Genomic DNA, 24,617 nt, shown 5'->3' on the forward strand with positions numbered 1-24,617 from the left:
ATAAAAATAAAAATAAAAATAAAAATTAAAATAAAAATAAAAATTAAAATTAAAATTAAAATAAAAATTAAAATAAAAATAAAAATAAAAATAAAAATAAAAATAAAAATTAAAATTAAAATTAAAATAAAAATAAAAATAAAAATAAAAATAAAAATTAAAATTAAAATTAAAATAAAAATAAAAATAAAAATAAAAATTAAAATTAAAATAAAAATAAAAACTTATAATTACACAAAATAGAGATATTTCGTTTTCAATTTCAGAAATTTAAAATATTGAAAAATAAAAAAATCTTTATTTTGTTAAAAGAAAACAACGTTATTTTGTGTTATTATATGTTTCTTATATTTATCTCCAGAAAAACTTCCCCCCCCCCCAAAAAAAAACATGCATTCAAAAATTTTAGAATTCTGGCTTTGTTATGAAATAAAAATCTTTTTCAATTTTCGATTTGGCCCTGAAATTGCATTTGTCTGCCCCTGCGATGCGCTCTCCAAATGTACCAACTGAAAACCAAAAATGTTGTACCTATGCACAAGTGCCAAACATTTTCCCCATTGTTTAAATTTAATTTATCCATTGCAGATGATATCTCAATCACTTTCCCAGTCTCCGACCATATGCATCATCGTGCGGCATGCCAGTTCCACCTGAAGAGGAGTGCGCTATACTTTTTAGAAGTGTCGCTCAGATTTCTTTCACCAAAATTAATGCAGCATTCTCAGAAGTTCATTTTTGTGTGCAACTACGATGACTACATGGATGTGTATGTCAGAAATGTTCAGCTGCTTCGACCAACTTTCCCGCATCATTTGAGGACAATTGCGCATGAAGGTAGCATCTTTAGGGGATTACGGTTTGAATTGGTTGATGCTGAAAACCACAGAATAACAAAACCTGTCAGATATAGTGACAAGGTAAGGGATAACACGTTTTTTTAGAGCTTTGAAAGAAGGTGTATTTTATCTTATAATTAGTGTTAAATTATCTTTATATGAAGTAATCAAAGAGTTATCTCCCTTGTTCCATGGGAGATAACTCTTTTTGATTACTGATCCTTGGTTAAGGTCGGAACTCACAGAATAAACTCATGTAACTTCCAGATTTATTTGAAAAATAGTAAAAATAAATCATATTAATATGCACTCATAATTATTAGGTTGGTGCAAAAATAATGTCATTTTTTTTTATATACTTGACCATCAAAAACGACATTATTTTTGCACCAACCTAATAATGTCGTTTTTTTTGACGTTCAACTATATATATATATATATATAAAAAAAAAAAATGACATTATTTTTGCACCAACCTAATATTTTAGATTCCTCGGACTATGTTTCGGTCAATGTAACCCCTGATCTTTCTTCGGGTGTATCTTGTCAAACTCTGGAATCTTTCTGTTGAACTTGGGAATCTGCACAGAATTTTGTACAGAACCCCCTTATTTAATCTACAGGGTAGTCTGCTCTTCTTCCATCAGCTATGACTAGGTTCTAAGTAATTCACTCACACTGAGGATTGAACCTTCAATCTTCAGATAAATGTCGATTTACAACTGAAGTTTTCCAAGTACTCTAACCACTGCGCCACGGGTCCTTGCAGGCAATTTTAGTATGCATTTTAGGAGCCTTAAGACCTATTTTATTTCAAGATGTAAATATCACTATTTATGACTACATATTATTGCTATATATGCATATGTTTTTTATTTCTGTCGCCTGACGAGGAACTTTTGTTTTTTTAATAAACCAACTTCTCCCAAACATTAGCATTATTGTTCAGTGTAGCGACTATATAATTTTTGTCTATACAAATAAAAATATGTTATATCTATATATATATCTATATATATATCTATCTATCTATCTATCTATATATATATATATATATATATATATATATATATATATATATATTACTATATAAAATTCAAATTCAAATTTAATGATGGCGTAACAAATTGAAAAATAATTGCAACTTCTCTTCCAGTTTTCAGATTTTGTAATCATTCCCATATTCCTTTATTTTCTTTTAAAGTTGATAAGTTCTTTTCTTCTGATGAGTTAAGGGCAGAATAAATTCCAAAATTGACATAATAATTACATGAATAATTCTGCGCTGAGAATCAGATGCTGTCAAGAATTGCGCATTTCAAGGTACTTAAAGAAATAAATGGTAAGATGGTCAACATCTTGAAATTTGAAATATTTGATCGAGCTTCATAAATTAAAGCACTGGTATGAATAAAAAGTGAAATATAAGTGAATGAACATATTTTTCCATAAACATTTTTTTTTTTTCTCACAAATGCGTCACTACTTATTAAGGCCTGGAGGCCACTCGAGGATAAGGGTTAATGAGTGTACAGTAGTCAATGGGCAATATCATAGTAATCGTTAGTGGTAATTTTGTAAATTGGATAACTTAAGGGACAGCTCATCAAGAATTTGTTTACATTGGACTTGAAGACGACCATATTGTAGTCAGCTGGAAAGCAGGGAAGCGAAACAGAGTTTCACAGGCGTGCAGTTCTAAGAAAAAAGCTTTGTTCATGGAATCTACGTTTAGATAAAGAGTGAAAGGAAATTATTGATAGTGGTTTCAATTAGATGAGTGTTTTCGTGAAAGTTTTGCAAGAAGGACCATAGATTGGAGCTCAGAAAATAACGATAAAATAGAGACAGGCAACATTTCTTCTATTAGAAAAAGGTTGCAGGGAAGAGAAAGGGGCACACCCCATTAGGCTATGAGGTTTATTTTGAACTCTATTAAGGAAGGATAAGATGCTTCTAGCAGATGCGGCAACAGTACTCCATCCTTTCGATGTACTTGACTCTCATACAAGTAAAGAATTGCATCAGCAGTGGGATATCTACTGGAGCAGTAGAATGATTCCACCATTTTTCCAGCAACCTTGGCAAGGGATTTGATGTTCTATTTCAGATCAGGAGTAAAGATCACACCCAGAAGCTTGTCAAAGCATGGAGCCTTCCCAAGACAAAAGCCATTCATTTCAATTGATGCCAGGCGGTGATCAGAGCATTGATGATCTAAAGTTTGGTTTTAGATGCATTAAAATTAACCAGCCACTTCTTTCCCCATTGTATCACGTGCTCAAGATCAGAGGAGAGAGAATCAGAGAAAATTTTACGATCATTTATGGCCTTTGAAGTGTTGCCATGGATGGTAATGTCATCAGCATAAATGTCTACAAATGATCTTAGGATATATATATATATATATATAAATATATATATATATATATATATATATATATATATATATATATATATATATATAAATATATATATATATATTATCGATTATTTATAATTAATGGTCCCCATGGTCCCCATATCATGTGAAATTCTATTGATCCAAATATATTCTGTCTCCTTGTAATTAATATCTCCACAAAACGGCAGGGATCATGATATCAATCTAGCATCTGGTAAGAGATTCATTTACAGATTGTCAATTGTTATTTTAACTTATAATTAACTTGGGACTGTTCCCTGCGATAGTGTCACACACACACCCAGATTGCAACTGATATTTGCAGAATGTGTTGGAGTTTGTGTTTCTTTTTTGTGTTTTAGTTTTTTTCTTTTTATACTTGTGAACTCGTACATATCTCCCTTGGTAGCTGCCAATGTAAGAGATAACAACACAACCAGAAAAAAAAGACGAAGGATAAGAAGACAACAAAAATAACATTGAGGTTGGCGGGTATTGAACAGGGGAGCACACGTGGTCTCACACAGTTGTATACTTATAAGGCCGTCTTGAATGGTTTAAACTATTGTCACTGGCTACTTTGAGATTCTTCAGTGCCCCCATCATTCTCAAAATGGTTCACCAAATCCTGAATGCTCTTGAAGATCTTTTTCACATTTGTTTAAATTTACTTGCCTCCCTACGAGGGCAAAGTTAGACACAAGGCCGATTTATAATATGAGGAAAATCCAGCTTCCTAATAAGGGGTTACCTCGACTGGAAAAAAAATTCCTCAGTTTAGTAGGACTTCTCTTTCATTGACCGAAAACAGAAACAATTAAGTGCATCATCAGAACAGATGCTACACTTTGCTCTTAGCCAATATTTACTACTCTCACACAGCGAGAGGATGTGACACAAGGTTGGAAGGTGGGAAAATGGGTCAGTTCCCCAAGGAGGTGCACTCTGACCCTGCAAAAATAAGTCTAAGTAGCCCATCTGCATTCCTTGTTGAGGATGCCTCAGACAACATGTGATAAACTTGCTCCTCCCAAAAGCTGGGAGACCAAACCTGGAAGGGTGGACCTCCTAGGGCTTCACAGAACATTTTGCATCAATCCAACACCATCAAACGGTCCTGGATATGACCTTAAACTATATCCAGTGGTGAGGCCCCAGCTTGCGGGCTTTGGGGAGTGTGGAGCCACCCTTTAATTGCCATTGCTCCCAGGTCCACTCTGACCCGGAGTGGTAGTACCTGTTAGGGTCCTAACTATGGGTTAAATAGAAACAGACTTGAAAACAACAAATATTATATCAAAATATTTTTCTTCAAAATCTTTGGATTCAACATTAAATAACCTGAAAAGGGTTGATATGCCGTAAAACAAAGCCAACCAACCAACCAACACCATAAAGGCCATTGAAATTACCCAGTTTCTATTGGACTGGTTGTCGAAGTTAGAACCTCGACTAACGTTCATAGAAGACAACAGACCACCCAAAAGGTGAAATGTTGCTTCCCCCATATTCTGCAAAATAAAAGTGATCATTAAATTAATGCACGATACTTTTTTATTTAGTTATATTCATCCCTAACAAGATACATTGCCAATGAGGTATAAAGGTTACTGTGAATTAAAGACCATGCCTACAGGAACATTCTAAGTAGGAAGTTGAGCAGTGAGATGTTAATTCACATTACATTTAAACTTCTACAGTCGTGGAAGCAAGAAGCAGGTAGGGAATTCCAAAGTCTAGAAGTTTCAGGGAAGAAACTATTAGAGTGAAAGGTTCTCTGGCATCAGGGTATCTCTAAGGTGAAGGGGTAAGATTTTGCTGCTTGTCAGGCTAGTCGAGAATATTTACATCGAGGAGGCATCAATGTTACAAGTTCATCAAAGCATATTCCATTGAAGTACTTGTAAAATAAGCACAGGGATGCAACATTGTGGTGATGGGACAGCGATTGGAGCTTGGTTGACAGTGCAGGACTATTATTAGATTAGAGACTTTTTTGAACCCTGTCCAATAGAGAAAGACTAGTAGTTGATGCACTGGTTCATATGTGGCAATAATATTTCATGCCGGATATATGATAAAATATATGCACAGACTGCATTTTTATTTCTTGAAAGGACAGGAAGGGTCATGTTGTATGAGCTAAAATTTGTTTGTATTTTGAATGTTGTCTCAAGCTATGAGTAAAATTATACCTAAATGCCGAGTTCTTTGGTTCTTTTGAAAGCTACCAACACGTTGTAACCTCAGTCGCAAAGTAGACAAAGAATAGGAAAGAACTTCAACTCGCTTTTTCCTGTTAAAATGACATTTATTTGCTCATTCCCCTGCCATGCATGACTTCTCGTTACGGCTGTGATGTCTTTAACATGATCATCTTCTCAAACGTGCTCTCAAACGTCATCCATGTCTCTACTGTGATTGTCTTCTCGAACATGCTCTCTTTCCTTTTTATAGCCTTCTTTTTCCTTACTGTAACGACATTTCGCTCACGGCTCGGTATTTGCATATAGCCGTCTGTACTATGTTACACGTGGTCTATGGCTGATGATGTAGTTATATTTACAGGTGTTGTTTCCAACATGTTATGCAGAATTTTGGTGATTTATAAATTAACTAGCCTGGGTGCCCGGCGTTGCCCGGGTGTTTGTAGGTGTGTGTTGTAGCATGCAGGCAGGCTCGAACCTGTGATGCGAAGGCAGAAAAGAAAGTGGAGGAGGGTGTAAGTTTGTTGGTTGAGCAAAAAAAAAAAGAAAGGGAAATTACAAGCGCAAAAAAAAAAAAAAATGATAGTAGGCAGGCAGGCTTGAACCCGTACCTCAAAGGAGGAAAAGAAAGTGAAAAAAAAAATGTGACACATTAGTTGTTGCGCCCATTGCCAAACTGGAAATGACATAGGTTTAAATTAAGGCTAGCCAATCGAAAAGAGAGGGTGACTTTCGAAAATATTGGCGAAAAAGCGACCCCTTCCTGTACAAAAGTGGCCAGTTGAGGGTGAAAGAATTAATGTTTTTAGCCAATTTTTCAATATTTGTCGTCTGAAGGGTTGAGCTTCAAAACGATACTGATATCGTGAAAGTCCATCGCTTCTGTCGAAAGTTTTAGGCAGACATATAAACATACATACATTTAAATAGACAGGTGAGATTTATATTATAAACTAGCGGGGGTACCCGGCGTTGCCTGGGTGTTTGTAGGTGTGTGTGGTGTTAAATAAAAAAGAAACCGGGGGGGGGGGGAGTAAAAGTTGGTAGAATCAAACCCGAAGCCCTGAGGCGAAGTTTGGAAATAAAATCGGCCAGCCAGAATGAGTTACTGAAAGATGTTTGAATTTATTTAAGTAAGAACCAAACTGACAGGTGCGCGCACGGAAGTCGTTGAGCGTTACGATGACGACGACGTCAATGACCAGGTTTGTTTGTTATAAGCGAAGTAAAAAAAGAAAACAATGTTAAAACTTAAGCGAGGGGGGGGGGGGTAATCAAAACATCGAAAAAAAAACAAAAAAAAAATAAGTAAGGCAAACGAACGATGAAAACAGAAAAAACGAACATGTGAAAAATGGCTTAAATAAGCCTGTTTCGATATTAAAATATAAAAAATCGGTGGGTACCCGGGTGTTTTTGGGTGTGTGGTCAGGGGTGGATAAGCGAAGTAAAAAAAAAAACAGAAAAACGAACGTTACGTGAAAAATGGCTTCAAAAACACTGGTTCAATATTTAAATTTAAAAAATCGAAAAAAAAAAACAAAAAACATCTCACATCACGATTCGAACCCAAAACATTTAGATAATGAACCAACGCTCAAACCAACTGAGCTAACACGACGTACATGAAATTTAGTCCGTTTTTCAACTATTTAAAGTAAATCAGGCCATGATGTCATCTGACGCATGCGTAGAACCGGTCGTCATCACGAAAGGACCGTTTTTGTTGACCCCCCCCCTTGTCGAAAATTGTCGATTTCGGGGTGAAAAAAATTAACATTTTTGGCCAATTTTTCGATATTTTTCGAGCGAAGGATGGAGCTTCAATATGATACCGAGTTTGTGAATTTTTGTTCTGTCTGTCGAAAGTTTTTAGCAGACACACAAACACACATACATACATACAAAGATACATAGACAAATTTTCGCTTTTATATATATAGATAGAAGATGAAGGATAAATTATAAAAAGTGTGCCCATGGTCGGCTTTTTGGGGGTAGGGTTCACTCTATGTGTGTATGATTTACTTATATTTCGGTACTTCTGCATTTACTGACCCATGATTTCCACAAAATTACTCGAGTGTGCCCAGCAGATGACAGAAATAACCGGAAACGGCCGACCGAGCCTTCCTTAACTGTTAAACTGCTACGAGCAAGTGATAATGATAAACAGAAAAACATAGAAATACAATAAATACAAAAAAAAAAATGAAGAAATATATTTTTTTTTTTTTGTAAGAAATTTTTTTTTTCGGGATACATGTTTTATTTCAATGTTTTTTTTTTTCCTTCTTAGTTTTGACCGAAATCTTTTGAATAAAATTTTTAAGGAAGAAAGTTTTTGTGTAGTTTTTTTGTTTTTTTTTTTGCATATGAAAACAGGTAAAAAATGGAAGAAAAGTTGTAAGGAAAGGTTTCTTTTTTTTCTTTTTTTTTTTTCAGAAGTTTTTCCTTTTATGTGACTGTTTGGTGGTTGAGGGAGAAATCTGTTACAGGCCAGGAAATATTTCCTTTCTTCAACAACGATAAATTAATGGCACTGTCTTCTTCCATTCCTTTTTTTCTTTTTTGGCTTTCTGAATAATTTAATTTAATTTTTAATTTAATTTTTAATTTAGTTTTTAATCTAGTTTTTAATTTAATTTTTAATTTAATTTTTAATTTAATTTTCTTCCAATTTATATTTAAATAAAATACGTCTGCTTACATTCTTATTGGTTAAAACCTAACATGACATTTAATATCGCTTTTTCATTGGTTACTTGTTTCTACCATTCTATCATTAATATTGGCCTAAGCAGTCCTAGCACCGCATTGTGATCAGTCATTTCCGGATATTCCCGTTATCTGCCAGGCACACTCGAGTAACTTTGTGGAAATCGTGCGTTAATAAATGCAGAAATGTCATTATTTCAGATATTTAAATTTTTTTTTTTTTTTTTTTCTTCTCAAAAGGTAAAACTTTTCCACAGTGCATCTTTACAAGACGGCAGAGGAGTGGTGATGATAAACTGTTATGCCGAAACTGAAACATCCAAAATGCAAATCCTAAAGAACGGCTGCGGAGAGGGGAGAATCTGGAAGATCAATGAAGGTTTTATCAATTCTGACAATAAAATCAATAGTCCAATATTTCCACATTTTCATTTTACACAAACAAAGCCAATCATCTTTACATGCGACTACGCATTGTGCAAAGATTCATGTAATGGCAACAGTTGTGATTTGTATAAAGAAATTGTTGCGAGAAAAAAATCAGTATCAGAAGGAGAATCAAGTGAAGAGTTGAACAAAAATAAAGGATCAGAACATGTTGAAAAGACTGGAGTTGATTCAAATAATCAAGATAAATCAGAAAATAATGCAGATTTCAAAGGAAGTGGAGAAAGTAAAGCTCAAGATAATTCTAAAGAAAATGGATCAGAAGTTAAAGAGATTGATGCTGATCCAAATAAAAATGATACATCAGAAAAAGATAAAGATCCCAAAGTAAATGTAAAAATTGAGAATTCCAGTGATTCTAAAAATAATGGATCAAAATCAGTTAGAAAGACAGGAGTTGATCCAAATAAAAATAATACATCAGAAAAAGATAAAGATCCCAAAGAGAGTGAAAATGTTCAAAATTCCAGTAATTCTAAAAATAATGGATCAAAAACTGTTAAAAAGACAGAAGTTCATCCAAACAAAAATGATACATCAGAAAAAGATAAGGATCCCAAAGAAAATGTAAAAATTGAAACTTCCAGTAATTCTAAAAACAATGGATCAAAAACAGTTATAACCGGAGAAGTTGATCCAAATAAAAATGATACAACAGAAAAAGATAAGGATCCCAAAGAAAATGTAAAAATTGAAACTTCCAGTAATTCTAAAAACAATGGATCAAAAACAGTTATAAACGGAGAAATTGATTCAAATAAAAATGATACATCAGAAAAAGATAAGGATCCCAAAGAAAATGTAAAAATTGAAACTTCCAGTAATTCTAAAAATAATGTATCAAAAACAGTTATAAATGGAGAAGCTGATTCAAATAAAAATGATACAGCAGAAAAACACAAGGATCCCAAACAAAGTGAAAAAATTGAAACTTCAAGTGATTCTAAAAATAATGGATCAAAAATAGTTAACAAAACAGGAGTTTATCCAAATAAAAATAATACATCAGAAAAAGATAAGGATTCCAAAGAAAATATAAAAATTGAAACTTCAAGTGATTCTAAAAATAATGGATCAAAAATAGTTAAAGACACAAAAGTTAATCCAAATAAAAATAATACATCAGAAAACGATAAAGATCCCAAAGAAAATATAAAAATTGAAAATTCAAGTGATTCTAAAAATAATGGATCAAAAACAGTTAAAAAGACAGAGGTTGATCCAAATAAAAATAATACATCAGAAAAAGATAAGGATCCCACAGAAAATATAAAAATTGAAACTTCAAGTGATTCTAAAAATAATGGATCAAAAACAGTTATAAACGGAGAAATTGATCCAAATAAAAATAATACATCAGAAAAAGATAAGGATCTCACAGAAAATATAAAAATTGAAACTTCAAGTGATTCTAAAAATAATGGATCAAAAACAGTTAAAAAGACAGAGGTTGATCCAAATAAAAATGATACGTCAGAAAAACATAAGGATCCCACAGAAAATATAAAAATTGAAACTTCAAGTGATTCTAAAAATAATGGATCAAAAACAGTTAAAAAGACAGAGGTTGATCCAAATAAAAATGATACGTCAGAAAAACATAAGGATCCCACAGAAAATATAAAAATTGAAACTTCAAGTGATTCTAAAAATAATGGATCAAAAACAGTTAAAAAGACAGAGGTTGAGCCAAATAAAAATGATACGTCAGAAAAAGATAAGGATTCCAAAGAAAATATAAAAATTGAAACTTCAAGTGATTCTAAAAATAATGGATCGGAAAGAGTTAAGACAGAAGTTGATCCGAATAAAAATAATACAACAGAAAAAGATAAAGATCTCAAAAAAAGTGTAAAAATTGAAACTTCAAGTGATTCTAAAAACAATGGATCAAAAACCATTAGAAAGACAGGAGTTGATCCAAATAAAAATAATACATCAGAAAAAGATAAGGATTCCAAAGAAAATATAAAAATTGAAACTTCAAGTGATTCTAAAAATAATGGATCAAAAACAGTTAAAAAGACAGAGGTTGATCCAAATAAAAATGATATGTCAGAAAAATATAAGGATCCCACAGAAAATATAAAAATTGAAACTTCAAGTGATTCTAAAAATAATGGATCAAAAACAGTTAAAAAGACAGAGGTTGAGCCAAATAAAAATGATATGTCAGAAAAAGATAAGGATTCCAAAGAAAATATAAAAATTGAAAATTCAAGTGATTCTAAAAATAATGGATCGGAAAGAGTTAAGACAGAAGTTGATCCGAATAAAAATAATACAACAGAAAAAGATAAAGATCTCAAAAAAAGTGTAAAAATCGAAACTTCAAGTGATTCTAAAAACAATGGATCAAAAACCATTAGAAAGACAGGAGTTGATCCAAATAAAAATAATACATCAGAAAAAGATAAGGATCTCAATGAAAATGTAAAAATTGAAAACTCAAGTGATTCTAAAAATAATGCATCAAAAAGAGTTAAGACAACAGTTGATCCGAATAAAAATGATACGTCAGAAAAAGATAAAGATCCAAAAGTAAATGTAAAAATTGAAACTTCAAGTGATTCTATGGATTCTAATGGATCAAAAACTGTTAATAAAACAGGAGTTGATCCAAATAAAAATGACACATCAGAAAAAGATAAGGATCCCAAAGAAAGTGTAAAAATGGAAACTTCAAGTGATTCTACAAATAATGGATCAAAAAGAGTTAAGACAAAAATTGAACTGAATAAAAATAATACAGTAGAAAAAGATAAAGTTCCCCCAAAAAGTGTAAAAATTGAAACTTCCAGTAATTCTAAAAACAATGGATCAAAAACAATTAAAAAGGCAGGAGTTGATCCAAATAAAAATAATACATCAGAAAAAGACAAGGATCCCAAAGAGAATGCAAATGTTCAGAATTCCAGTGATTCTAAAAATAATGGATCAAAAACTGTTAAAAAGACAAAAGTTGATCTGAATAAAAATAATACATCAGAAAAAGATACGGATCCCAAAGAAAGTGTAAAAATTGAAAACTCAAGTAATTCTAAAAATAATGGATCAAAAACAGTTATAAAGAAAGGAGTTGATCAGAATAAAAAATGATACATGAGGAAAAAATAAGGCTCCATATGAATGTGAAAATGTTGAAAATTCAAGTGTTTCTAAACTCAATAGATTAAAACCAATCAAACAGACAGGAATTGGTTCAAACGAACAAGATTAAGACAATTCAGTAGATTAAGGTACAGCTTTTTTCATGTTGAAACTGCACACTGATCTGAACTGCTTGGATTATTTACAACTGACAGTCAAGAAGACAAGAGCAGAGACAAATATCTCGAACTTATGAAACTGTAAATTTATATGCATGCGCTGCCAGTATATATAAAAAATGATTGTGCATCTATAATTCAGGACTAACGCATCAGAAAAGAATGATTTTTTTCTGAGTTCACTTTAATCTTTCATATGTAACAAAAACTATTAAATCATAAAAGTGAAACAGTCATAAACTGTGGACATGTACATATGCTGTATATTATTTATAGTTTTCATTTTTCTTCTCGTTTCTTACAAGAAGCTTCAAGCTCAGAAAAAGATAGCTCCAATTTATGAAAGACACCAGAAATTAGTGTGTTATGATCAGTGTAATAAAATCTCATCTCATTTGTCCCATGATTTGGATGACCTTTGGGGTACCAAAGACGACCTGGGAATCAGTTTTATTCAGCCATCTCAATTACCATAAGTTGTTGGCGGATCTGTTAATGCTAAGCTTCTTTCTGATGTCTACATTTCTTAGTCATCTCATAAAGTTACCCCAAGTATACTTCTTAAACATTTAATTTCAAAGACATTGAAATTCCTCTCATGCTCCGCCATGTTCATAGTTCACATATATGAAGCAATACAATCTATCGATACACTGTTTCAACTTAAGAGGTGTTGACATGTCCTTGCTATTTCATAGGTTTTTCTTTTGGAGGTGCAAAGGCAGAAGTGTTATAATGGATCAGAAAAAAATAATACATCAGAAAAAGATAAGGATCCCAAAGAAGGTGTAAAATTGAAAATTCAAGTGATTCTGAAAATAATGGATCAAAACCAATTAAAAAAACAGAAGTTGATAAAAAAAATCATACATCATATTAGAGACGCCCCTCCATGGGATTAAGGGACTATCTCATGACGTCACTTCCTCTAGTGACGTCACTTCCAGTAACAAGATCGGTGTCCGGCAGTCTGAGATTGGCGCGCGACCAAGCTGGACGTGTGCAAACGTCCTACCATTGAGCAATAGTATTCTCAACTCGACTTTGCCTGTAATATATGTGAATACATGTTTCGTTCCTACAAATCCTGTGTTCCTTTTTGTTTATTACCATCTAACCCCATAACATATCAGTAACAGATAAGGATTCAAAGAATACAAATGATTGGGAAAAGAATACATCAAAAATAGTTAAAAAGACAGGAGTTGATCTGAATAAAAATGATACATGAGGATCCTAAAGAAAGTGCAAGCATTGTAATTATCACTTATCAAGGCCCAATGTCTATTCGAGTACCTGGTAAACGAATATACAACGGCATAATGATTGGTGATGACAGTAGTGATTGAGTGGAATTTACTTATTTATGATATTGCATTTAAAAACAACCATGAACCAGGAAGTAGCCCAGAGTTATTGTGTTCCAAAGACGGACAGTACTAGGAAAGACATTTTGCTCATGGAAGTTCTTTTTAGATTTAGGTAGAGAGAGAGAGAGAGAGAGAGAGAGAGAGAGAGAGAGAGAGAGAGAGAGAAAAGAAACAGTGTTTGTGGCTAAGCGATTTTTTCATGTGAATGTCTTACAGGGGGTGAGCATTGATTCAAACCCAGTCGAACACCTGCTGTGAAAATAATTATAGAGTAGAGAAAGCTACCAAGGTTGCTTATGTGAGAAAGGAGTAGTTGTGAGGAGTGGGTTACCGTCCACTAGATTTCGAAGTCGATTTTGAACTCTGTTAAAGCAGAAAATTATGCAGAAGAAACCATTTTGTTGACAATCGTTTGTATTTACAATGTATGAGATAAGAATCTTGGAACCACCAAAACTAGAAACACAAAATCTTCACACGTTCTTTTTTCACCTGTTTTTTTTTTTTTTGTCTATTGAGCTATTGTCTTCCGAAAAAGAAAAGGATTTTACATTGCATTATTTTCACTTTTACCATTTATTTTTCACAAAGAAACTTCAAGATCACAAGTAGCTTAAACTTATCAAGTACACATCTACATTTATAAAAATGATAAAACAACTTAACCTGTGTATGTTTTTCTCGCATCATTGTAACTTTAATAATTACATAATGTATTAATTTTATGTATTATTAATCGAACATTTATCAAACTAAAAAAATTATATAATGTAAAATCAAACAAAATTTTTAAAGCCATATTTAAAAAAATATTTAATTTTGTAAAAGTTCACCAGAATGCATTTCGGTTTATCTATTCTATTTAAAAATAAAAATGCTATCTTTCTTTTGGATCACACACCGTTGTTTTAATTTTATTTTATTCATTCTAGGAAACCCACATTTCTTCATCTCTGTTATACATTTATAACAATTTGGTTCAATTAATAATTTGATCACTAAAAGTTAATGTAATTATAAAATTCAACTTTCAAAATCCTATTTTTAAAATATTCAGGGAGGGAAGGGGGATAGCACCATTTTATGTGGACAAAATATAAAACTCAAGATGCTTCCAGAAAAGAACTGCTGAAATCTTCCTTAATCTCCTAAACGTTCAAGGATTAGAACTCCTCCGATTAGAGGCTCAGATGTCGTTTGGAATATCAGTTCTGATCCAGTTAAAAATATTAATGCAAACCAACTTGTCTGTGAAAATAAATAAATAAATAAATAAATAAGAAGCAAAACATGTTGTTTTTTTTTAAATAATTTCATTAAGGTGAGTAGAAAGTCGATGTACGGCACAATCCCATTGACACACCGGTTCTTGCCAGATCACCAAAGTTAAGCAACGTTGAGCCTGGCCAGTACCAGATGGGTGACCATTTGGGAAGGCTAGGCGCTGTATGTACCTTTTGGGAAGGTTGGGCGTGGGACCAGCACCCTCACCCTGTAAAAAGAACTCCTCGCTACAAAAGTTGTAGATGGCCTATGCCCCTCCAGGGGCTCTAGGGCTATGGAGTAGGAAGTGGACCTTGGGTGTACTTTCTACAGGGTGGAATGATAAAATTGTCGCCCTAGAAAAGACGACATGATTCCATTTCCATTTGATGAAAACCGTTTTTTTTTTTTGTTGCAGACCATCCACTAGTTGGCCAGTTGTGCACAAATCCCAAGAGCGAGAGGAGCTTTCTACAATGTCTGAAAGTGACACAATGTTCAATGGAGATGCGCCGCTATACAACTCATGCTCTTTACCAATCCAAATTATGACAACAGAACCATTGCCAGCACCCTCAAAATGCATCACTGGATTGCCATTAATAACAGGGATGAGTCTAGGGTGATAAAAATAAAGTTTCCGGCCACGGTTATGGTCTTTAGTGTAGTTTCAAGTGAGGGCCACATCATGCCACCTCACATTTTCTAAGTTGGCTTGAAAGTCAACACCAAAGTGTACCTGGATGTACTGGAGAGTATGGTGATCCCCTGGTACAATCAGATGGCCGCTGGCAGACTCTAGGTGTGTCAGCAGAACTCGGCACCAGCCCCCCCCCCCAATCCAAAGAGACCCAGGATTAGCTTCAGAAGGAGTGTTACGACTTTGTATCATTCTCTCACTGACCCCCTCCCCTACTTCTCCAACCTGAACCCACTGGACATTTGGTCATACGTCGAGAACATCACAACATGACCTCCCACTACACCAAATCCAGCCTAATCACCACCATCTATATATATATATATACTGCATAATCAAGTTACCTGAATTTATCTGATGTTTTTAGTTTCTCAGATTGGGGGATTGGAAGAACTTCATGTTCGTCGAAGCATCTCTTTCATTTCCTTTTTAAATTAAAAATAACTAAAATTTTAAATTTCACAATAAGAATAGAAAAGTATGCTGTAAAAGTGGATCTTAGGTTTACTTTCGACAGTTGCATAACTTTTGCTTCCATTATTTTACTCCATAGTCCTCATATTCCATGAGCAATGTTTCTGACAAAGAGGGAAGAATTGCTGTTTTCTAGGTCAGAATCTATTCCATCTAACATTTATCATTGATTTTGATATGGTATTACATTAAGTGGTTTCATGCATTGTCTGGAGTGATATTCACTAAAAAAATTCTTATTGGTTGTTATTTTAAAAAAAGACATAGATAGGCAGTTTTTTTCATTTTAGTTGTGAAAAATGCTCTCTTTACATCATCAACGCTCAGATCCACATCTGGCATCAATTGAAATGAATGGCTCTCGTCTTCAGGAGGCCTCAAGTTTTGACAAGCTTCTGGGCTTGACCGTTACTCCTGATCTTAAATGGAATACGTACATCAAATCTGTTGCCAAGACCGCTGGAAAAATGGTGGGGTCTTTCTATCGATCCAGTAGATATCTCACTGCTGATGCAATTCTCTATCTATATAAGAGCCAGGTACGTTCAAGGATGGAATACTGTTGCCACATCTGGGCAGGAGCTGCTAGAAAGGACTTGTCCTGCCTTGATAGAGTTCAAAATAGACTTTGTAGCCTCGTAGGAGATGTCCTTTTCTCTTCGCTGCAACCTCGATCTCACAGAAGAGATGTTGCGAGTTTGTCTCTGATGTATCGTTATTTTCATGGAAAGTGTTCGACTGAGCTTCAGTCTATGATCCCCCCTCGCTAAACTTTCATAAGAAACACGCGTCTAGCTGAAAACACTATCAATAATTTCCCCTACTCTTTATCTGTGCACAAACCTAAATGTAGATTCCATGAACAAAGCTTCTTTCTTAGAACTGCATGCATGTGGAATTGTCTTCCGTTTTCCTGCTTTCCGGCTGACTACAATATGGTTGTCTTCAAGTCTAATGTAAACAAGTTCTTGATGAGCCGTTCCATATAAGTTATCAAATTTACCGAATTTCCATTACTAATGATTACTATATTGTCCAATTTCTACTGTACACTCTTTAACTCTTATCCTCGAGTGGCCTCTTGGCCTTGATAATGTGGTGATGCCTGTGTAAAAAAAAAAAAAAAATGATAAACTTATTATGTTTTCGTATTATTTGGATTCATTGAACTACTGTTCTCATCTTGAGTGTCATTTTCACAACATTTCAACCGATGTAACCTCCGACCTTTTTCAGGTGTATCTTGTCGAACTCAGAAATCTGAATGCAATTTTAAATGGAACTCTGTATTTACTCTGTGGGGGTAGCATGACTGATTAGAGGTCCTAAGTAATTTGCAATTGTATTTTTCGGTCTCTCATACTGAGAATTGAACCTTCAACCTTCAGGAGAATATCGCCTTTTACAAAAAAAACAAACTAAAAATACAATTGTGAATCACTTAGGTCCTCTATCTGGTCATGGCTGACAGAACAAGAGCATGCTACCTCTCTAAAGTAAATAAAGAGTTTTGTCTGAAATTCCGTCCAAATTCCGGAGTTCAACAGAAACATTCCCAAATTCGACAAAATACACCTGAAGAAGGTCAGAAGTTACATCGGCTGAAACATTGTGAAAATAACACTCGAGATGAGAGCAGTAGTCCGATGAATCCAAATAATACGAATAACCAATCCTCATCTCAAAAATCCAGAAAAATATTATGGTTTGTAATTTTTTAGATAACGATTGAAAATATGTTTTCATTTACATTATTCAAACTACTCTTCTCATGTTATATATTATTTTCACAAAATTTATGTAGGTATGTAACCTCTGACCTTCTCTGGATGTCTCTTGTCAAATTCAGGAAATCTGTATCACATTACAAATGGAAATTTTATTTAATCCACAGGGTTAGCTTGTTCTCGTTCTATCAGCCAATACTTTAGTAATCTATAATTGTATTCTTTGTATCGCCCACAATGAGGATTGAACCTTCAACCTCTAGAAGACTGTCGCTTAAAACTGATAATTATTTAGCACTTTTGTCCATTGTGCCATGAGTTTGAAATTCCGTACAGATTCCCGAGTTTAGCAAGATTCAGCGTACAGAAATTTATCAAAACAGCAATCACAGTTTTATAATTCAGGATATCCAGCTTTTGATGTTTAATTAAAATGTTTGTTTTTGGTTTGTGTCATTTTTTCGTATTTTGTGCCATTATTACCTTTGAAATTATTTGATGAGGAGTGTTGAGAACATGAGGTTGCATGAAGGGAGATGATACTTTTTTTACAAAGGAGTCACCACTTATCAAGACCCAAAGGCCACTCAAGGGTAAGGGTTAATGAATGTAAAGTGGTAGTGTAATAATTGTTAATGGTGTAAATTGAGTACAATTTGCTTATTTAAGAAGACAGTTCAACAAGGACTTGTTTACATTAGACTTGAAGGCTACCATGCTGTAGTCATCCGGGAAGCAAACCAATGAAACAGTGTTTCACAGGCCGGTAGTTCTTGGAAAAAAGCTTCTTGCTGGAATTTTCATTTAGATTTAGGCACAGATAGAGTGGAGGGAAAATGAGGTACTTGTGTAGAATTTGAATCAGACGTAACTAACTGTCCATGTCCGCTCAGCTTTGCTCGGGGTTTGACTGTAATCTAAAGTCAGACACTGATCAATGCACGGCAAAGGAGCAGACGATCTTTCGGGAAAATATTGGAAAAAAACAAAAATCAATGCAAACAGCCGGCAGCTTCTCGGCATTTATCTTTTCGAGTTTATGTGAAGATAGAAATTTGGTAATGACCCTTTTGTCTCCATCTTAAACCATACATCGGAAAGCTACCCGGCAAAGTTCCTTCCACATCCGCTGTCTCTTCTCACTCCACTTTGACATTGTCTGGTGTGACCATAGAAAAGTCTACCTAATCCTATGGAAATATTCCGGCTGTCTTAATTTAATTTAATATTTAAAATCGGTTGCCCAGCCCCACTCTACAGGGAAAAAATGTTCATGAAAAAAAAAAAAAAAAAAAAAAAAAAAAAGAAGGAAAATAACAAAAGTTTACTTTATATTAGTTACAAAAATAAACAAAAAATATTAAAAAAAAAAATAATGCATGAAAAACACATAAAAAAGCGCTTTTTTTAAAACTTTTGTTTAAAAAATTCTGAAAAACACAAAAAATAATTGGTTTTCTTATTAGACGTGTCCAATTTTGTTTGACCAAATCAAATTGGTTAAAAAAAAATACAACTAACTTCTTTATTTTTTCAATTAAAAAAATTTGTTACAAGAATAAAACAGAAATTGTTATGGTAGGTCATTGTTTCTTTTATACTTTTGTCATTACCATTAGCATATAAGCGACGCTCTTTGTGTAAACAAATCGAGCGGAGGTATTTCGAACGATATCAAAACATCGTTAAACTCACTACTCGTTCAAGCAGCCGCCAATAGCGTAATGGTTAGGAGCCTTGACTGCCGTACAAACGGTTGGGTTTCAATCCTGGCTTGAGGTAGTTGCCTGTCTAGCCGCACTGATGAGCTGTGAAACAGCGAAACAGTACTGTATGTGGATGACTATATATATATATATATATATATATATATATATATATATATATATATATATATATATATATATATATAAATAAGAGCAAATAGTTAATGAAACATGTTAAAAAACGCTTTGAAAAAGAGTTAAAAACATTTAACCTGAAAAGGAAACACTTAGTAAGTGGATAGTCCTTAACCCGCGGAGTTTCAAAGAAATACTTTCCTCCTCATCATATTTATAATATACTTTAGTTTTACCATCTTGGATCATTTTGGTAAATTTAATTGTAATTTTTTATTTTATATATATATAAACAATGACCTACTATAACAATTTCTGAATATATATATATATATATATATATATATATATACTAGCATGGGTACCTGGCGTTGCCTGGGTTGACATGAAGTTCCGTTCGAAACACACTTGCTACACTAATCATTTTCATCATGGGTAACATGGATACCCCAACAACAATTTCAAAAATAAAAGAACAGATAAAGACATGTAAATGTAATCCCCCCCCCTCCAAAAAAGAAGTATCTGATACCCTCTCCACCAGATATTTCGGCAGAAGGGATCACTGTCCTAAGAAAACTCACGATTTTGTGAACCTAAAAAAATAACGTTTATAAACATTAATGTATGCGTTTATTTTTTATTTTGGTAAATGTGTAGTTTAGCAACGTAAATTATTTGCCAGACAAAAAAATATAAAAAACTATTTATTTTTATATAAAACACATTGTTAGACCAAAGGCTGAAATAAAATCAGAAAAAAAAAATTTAATTTTTATTATTTTTTTATCATTTATATTATTATTTGAGGCCGCTATATTACTTTTAAAATTTGGCCTTTCTAAGGTTTTAGCCTTTTTAAGCTCTTTCATGAACTATGTTTTTGGCCGCCATATTTTTTTTGTAATGAAAGAGCATAAATAAGGCCGAATTCGGCCTTAAAAAGGCCAATCTGTCAAAACTAAAAAAAAGGCCAAATTTTAAACATGTAAGGTGTACGCATTTAGTCTAATAAAAAAGGATAAAAAAAACATAGAAATGAATTTTTTTTGTTTAATTTCAGCCTTTTATATAAAATAAATAGTTTTTATAATTTTTTGTCTGTCAAATAATTTACGCCACTACACTATACATTTATCTTTATTTTTTGTAAGGGCACTTTTTTTACTGGCTTTTTTTTTTTTTGTAAATAAAGAAAATTTTCGATTTGCTTTTTTTAGGGGTAGCTTTTCGATTTGCTTTTTATTTGTCATTTTATATTTCTAATGTAACCCCCCCCCCCAAAAAAAAAAAATTGAATTTTTCATATTTTGGGGTTTGTTTTGTTTATTAAATTGTTTGGTGAAAGTAGAGAACTGTCTCATAAAAAATAATTAAATTTATCGTTACTTTATGTTTCCAATGTAATCCCCCCCCCCATCAGAAAAAAACATGGTATTTGTCAGATTTTGCCCTCCCCTCTCACTCGCCAAACTTGAAAAAATGGTAGAGGTAACATGTCTCGTTGAACGTTTGGTGGCCAAAAATTGGGTGCTCATTTTACGTTAAATTTATATAGAAAAGTGATCCCCCACTATAACATGTTATTATTTTTCTTTTTCAAAATTTCTTCTCTCATAATATTTATAAAGGCTGTTTAAATGTATTAGACTGAAAAAAAAGTAGATCACCATTTTTGGAGGGGTTAAACGCTGTTGGGTCACGTCATATAAAGTTACCTTTTTAATTAGAAAATTAAGCTTGTAATCGATGAAATTAATGCGAAAAAAGAAAAAAGTGTAAATTGTGGAATTTAGAGGGGTGGCAGTAAATCTTCATTTTTTTAGGTATTAAACGACGCTGGATTACATGGTAAAAATTCACCGATTTCTGTATTGCCGTTTAAGCAATGAAATAAAACAAGCAAATGAAATGTTTTCCGTTTTTTTCATAAGTGTTTTTTTTTTGTTGTTTGAATATTTTTAAAAAACAATAAAAGCCAAACATTTTTCTATCTACACAGAATTATTTTTCCAGATAGAAACTTAATGAAATTACCAAATGATATTTGGTGAACGTTTTTTTTTTTCATGCATAGCATCTAGGGGCAACTAACTTTTAAAAACGTTTAAAAAAAAAAGGTTGCTGTTGGAAATATTAATTTCAAAATAAATTAAATTAAATATATTATCAATATAATTGTTGTTTAAAATTTATTAAATAACAATTTTAAATAGAATACTTAAAATAATTCTCACGCTAAAAACGTTAACTAAGATACCGCTATTTAATAAAACCGAATTTTCTTAATGTCATATGCAAATAAGATGATCTCTTAATTGTATATTTTTGCAAGCATAATACTATATATAGAAATAAATGAAAGATTAAAGCAAGACACGTTTTGTATATATTAATCAAATTGTGAACAAATAAACAAACAAACAGACAGGAATATGAATTTATATATATATATGTATATATATATATATATATATATATTCCGGGGATTTTATTATATTTAAATGTTCTCTTCAGTATTTTCTTTGAGTATCGTTGTTATACTTTGATAATTAGCAACGCTCACCAAAAGCCGACAGTTAACGTCATGTTCCGAGCAGCCAGCAGTTGGTTACGCCTGGTTCAAATTCTGCACAAGTTCTGAAAATGATATGATGGATGTGTAATGTGAGCAAGCTAAGATCTGATGTAGGGGGCTACTATCAGGGACATAAGCTACAGGGGTACTATGTAGGGAGTTGGGCAGCAAGATGTCGATTCACGTTACACTTGAACTTCTGCATATCAGTAGAGTTGGGGAAGCAGGGACCCGGAAGGGAATTCTAAAGTCTAGCAGTTCTGGAGAAGAAACTACTGGAGTAGAAAGCTCTCTTACATCTAGGGATCTCTACTGTGAAGGGGGTGGGATTTTGCTGCTTGTTGGGTTTGTCGGGGGTATTTGTGTTGAGGGGGTACAAGTGCTTGCAGTTCGTCGGAGCATTCACCGTTAAAGTACTTGTAGAACAGGTAGAGGGATGCAACATTTTGTCGATGGGACAGAGGCTGAAGCTCTCTTTTGAACCTTAGTTGAGGTAGCAGGGGAAGGCCAAGGGAGCGGTGATAAAGGGTAAATTTTGAGAGAAAGAGGAATAAATAAAAACCTGGTCAGTTTGGAAATCAATTTTTAAAACCTCTCCAATACATGTCAGCATGTAAAATGAATGTTAAAATGATGATGATGATGATGATCGAACAAATACAATGAGGACATTGCCAAAGCTGCTGCAAAGGTGAACTCCTCCTACCGTGCAAGAAAAATTACTCACACCAGAGAGTATCCTACAGTTTTACAAAAGCACTATTCGCCCATGCATGAAGTATTGTTGCCCCATCTGGGCTGGTGCATCTACCACTAGACATATCAGTTTTAGACAGGGTTCCAAATGTCGTCCAAGCTCCAACCTCTGTCCCATCACCGCAATGTTGTATCCCTGTGTCTGTTTTACAAGTACTTTAATAGAATGTGCTCTGATGAACGCATAACACTTGTAACCCCTCAGCGTATGTATTCTCTACTAACCTAACAAAATCCCACCCCTTCACTGTTGACGTCCTTAGATGCTGGAAAGCTTTCTTCTCTAATAATAGTTTCCTACTTCTCTGCCTGCACTGACATGCAAAAGTTTAAATATAATATGAAATTATCTCGCTGCTCAACTCCCTACATAGTGTCTCTGTAAATATGAACATATCTGACCCAACTAAATATCGTCTTGTTAGTCTTCTGTCTTTTATTAGCAAAGTTTTTGAAAAGTTGGTCAACGGCAAGCTTGTTGATTTTCTGGAAAATCTGTGTTTCTTTAGTGATGCTTTTGTGGCTTTTAACTGTTGTAATTGAGCGTATCTGTTGGTTTATGAATAATTCGGAAGAAGGTAGGACTATTGCACTTGATAAAATGGCTTGTTTCATTTAAACCATGTTAAGATTCAGCTTGTGCCTTTCAATCGTAGGTGTGTCCCTTTTCATTCTGACATTCTCATGGATGACTCTGATGTTGAGGAAAAATCAACCCTGAAACTTCTTGGTCTTTCTTTCTCATCAAATCTTTCTTGGAGGTCACATATATTAGATCCATTGCTTTTTCTGTTTCTTCTAAAGTAGGTTTTCTCTATCATTCTCAACACTTTCTCACACTTGAGGCTATTCTCTATCTGTACAAATCTACTATCAAACCATGTATTGAGTTTTGTTGTCATATTTGGGCTGGTAAATCTCTGTCCCATTCGTAGGTCCTTGATAAATTGCAGGAACGTATCTGCAATTTAATTGGCCCCTCACTCTATCTTCACTGCCACCTCTCTCTCACAGATGTGATTTTGCTTAGTCTTTTCTATAAATACTATCATGTCATGAGTTCTTCAGAATTGTCTGCTTTCTTTTGTTCCAGCTCAAAAAATGTATAGATTTAGTAGAATTCTTTAAGTTTCATTATCAAAAAACAAAAAACAAACAAACAAACCCTTAATTCAAAGACGCTTAAACCTGTTTTCTTCAGAATCAAAATGCTATAATTATTATTATAATATTATTTCTTATAGGTTGGAAATTTTGACGGGCGGGGGGGGGGGGTTATGTCGGACCGTTTAAAATTTTCAGTTTATATCTTGGACTTCCGATTTCCTGCTTCCGTGTATATATATTAAAGACGAACGAATACACATGCAGGAAAAGTTTAAAGTGGTCTTTCTTTTCATCAAATCTTGCAGTTCATATATTAAATCCATTGCTTTTTCTGATTTGCATAAAGTCTGTTCGCTCTAAACACTTTCTCACACCTGAGGTTATTCTTTATATTCACAAATCTACATGTATAGAGTATTGGTGTCATATTTGAGTTGATGAATCTGCCTTATTTGAGAATTCTTGACCAATTGCAGAAACGTATCTGTAATTTAATTGATCCCACTCTTTCTTTTCTGCTACTCTCTCTCTCTCTCTCTCTCTCTTATAGAAGTGATGTTGCTAGTCTCAGTCTTTTCTATAAATAACATTATTGTCCTTCAGAATTGTCATCTTTAGTTCCAGTTCTAATGATCTCCATCCATTCACTGTTTTTATACCTCATTGTAATACAGCTTCCTATTCTAGTAGTTTCTTTCTAAGAACCACAGACTCGTGGAATTCTTTATGCTGACTGTTTTCCTCCTACCTATAACTATATATAAATCTCTGTCTTAATTTAGGATTCTTGATCAATTGCAGAAACATATCTATAATTTAATTGGCCCCACTCTTTCTTCTTTTCTGCCACCCCCTCTTTCTCTCCGTATCTATCTATCTATCTATCTATCTATCTATCTATCTATCTATCTATCTAT

General features: G+C 33.4%; 1 protein-coding gene across 1 annotated transcript in view; it reads left to right on the forward strand.

Annotated features, from left to right (window-relative positions):
- LOC145252487 (uncharacterized) overlaps nucleotides 1-14,492 on the forward strand; it is a 29,789-nt gene extending 15,297 nt beyond the window's left edge. Inside the window, exons 3-4 of the mRNA XM_080111919.1 lie at nucleotides 589-920; nucleotides 8,409-14,492. Coding sequence (XP_079968045.1) covers nucleotides 589-920; nucleotides 8,409-11,714 — 3,638 coding nt within the window. The 3' untranslated portion in view covers nucleotides 11,715-14,492. The remainder of the gene's footprint in view (nucleotides 1-588; nucleotides 921-8,408) is intronic.
- The last annotated feature ends 10,125 nt before the right edge of the window (nucleotides 14,493-24,617 follow it).

Source organism: Euprymna scolopes, chromosome 29 (genome assembly GCF_053919585.1).
Source record: "Euprymna scolopes isolate OS-2025 chromosome 29, ASM5391958v1, whole genome shotgun sequence".
Classification (NCBI taxonomy): Eukaryota; Metazoa; Mollusca; class Cephalopoda; order Sepiida; family Sepiolidae; genus Euprymna; species Euprymna scolopes.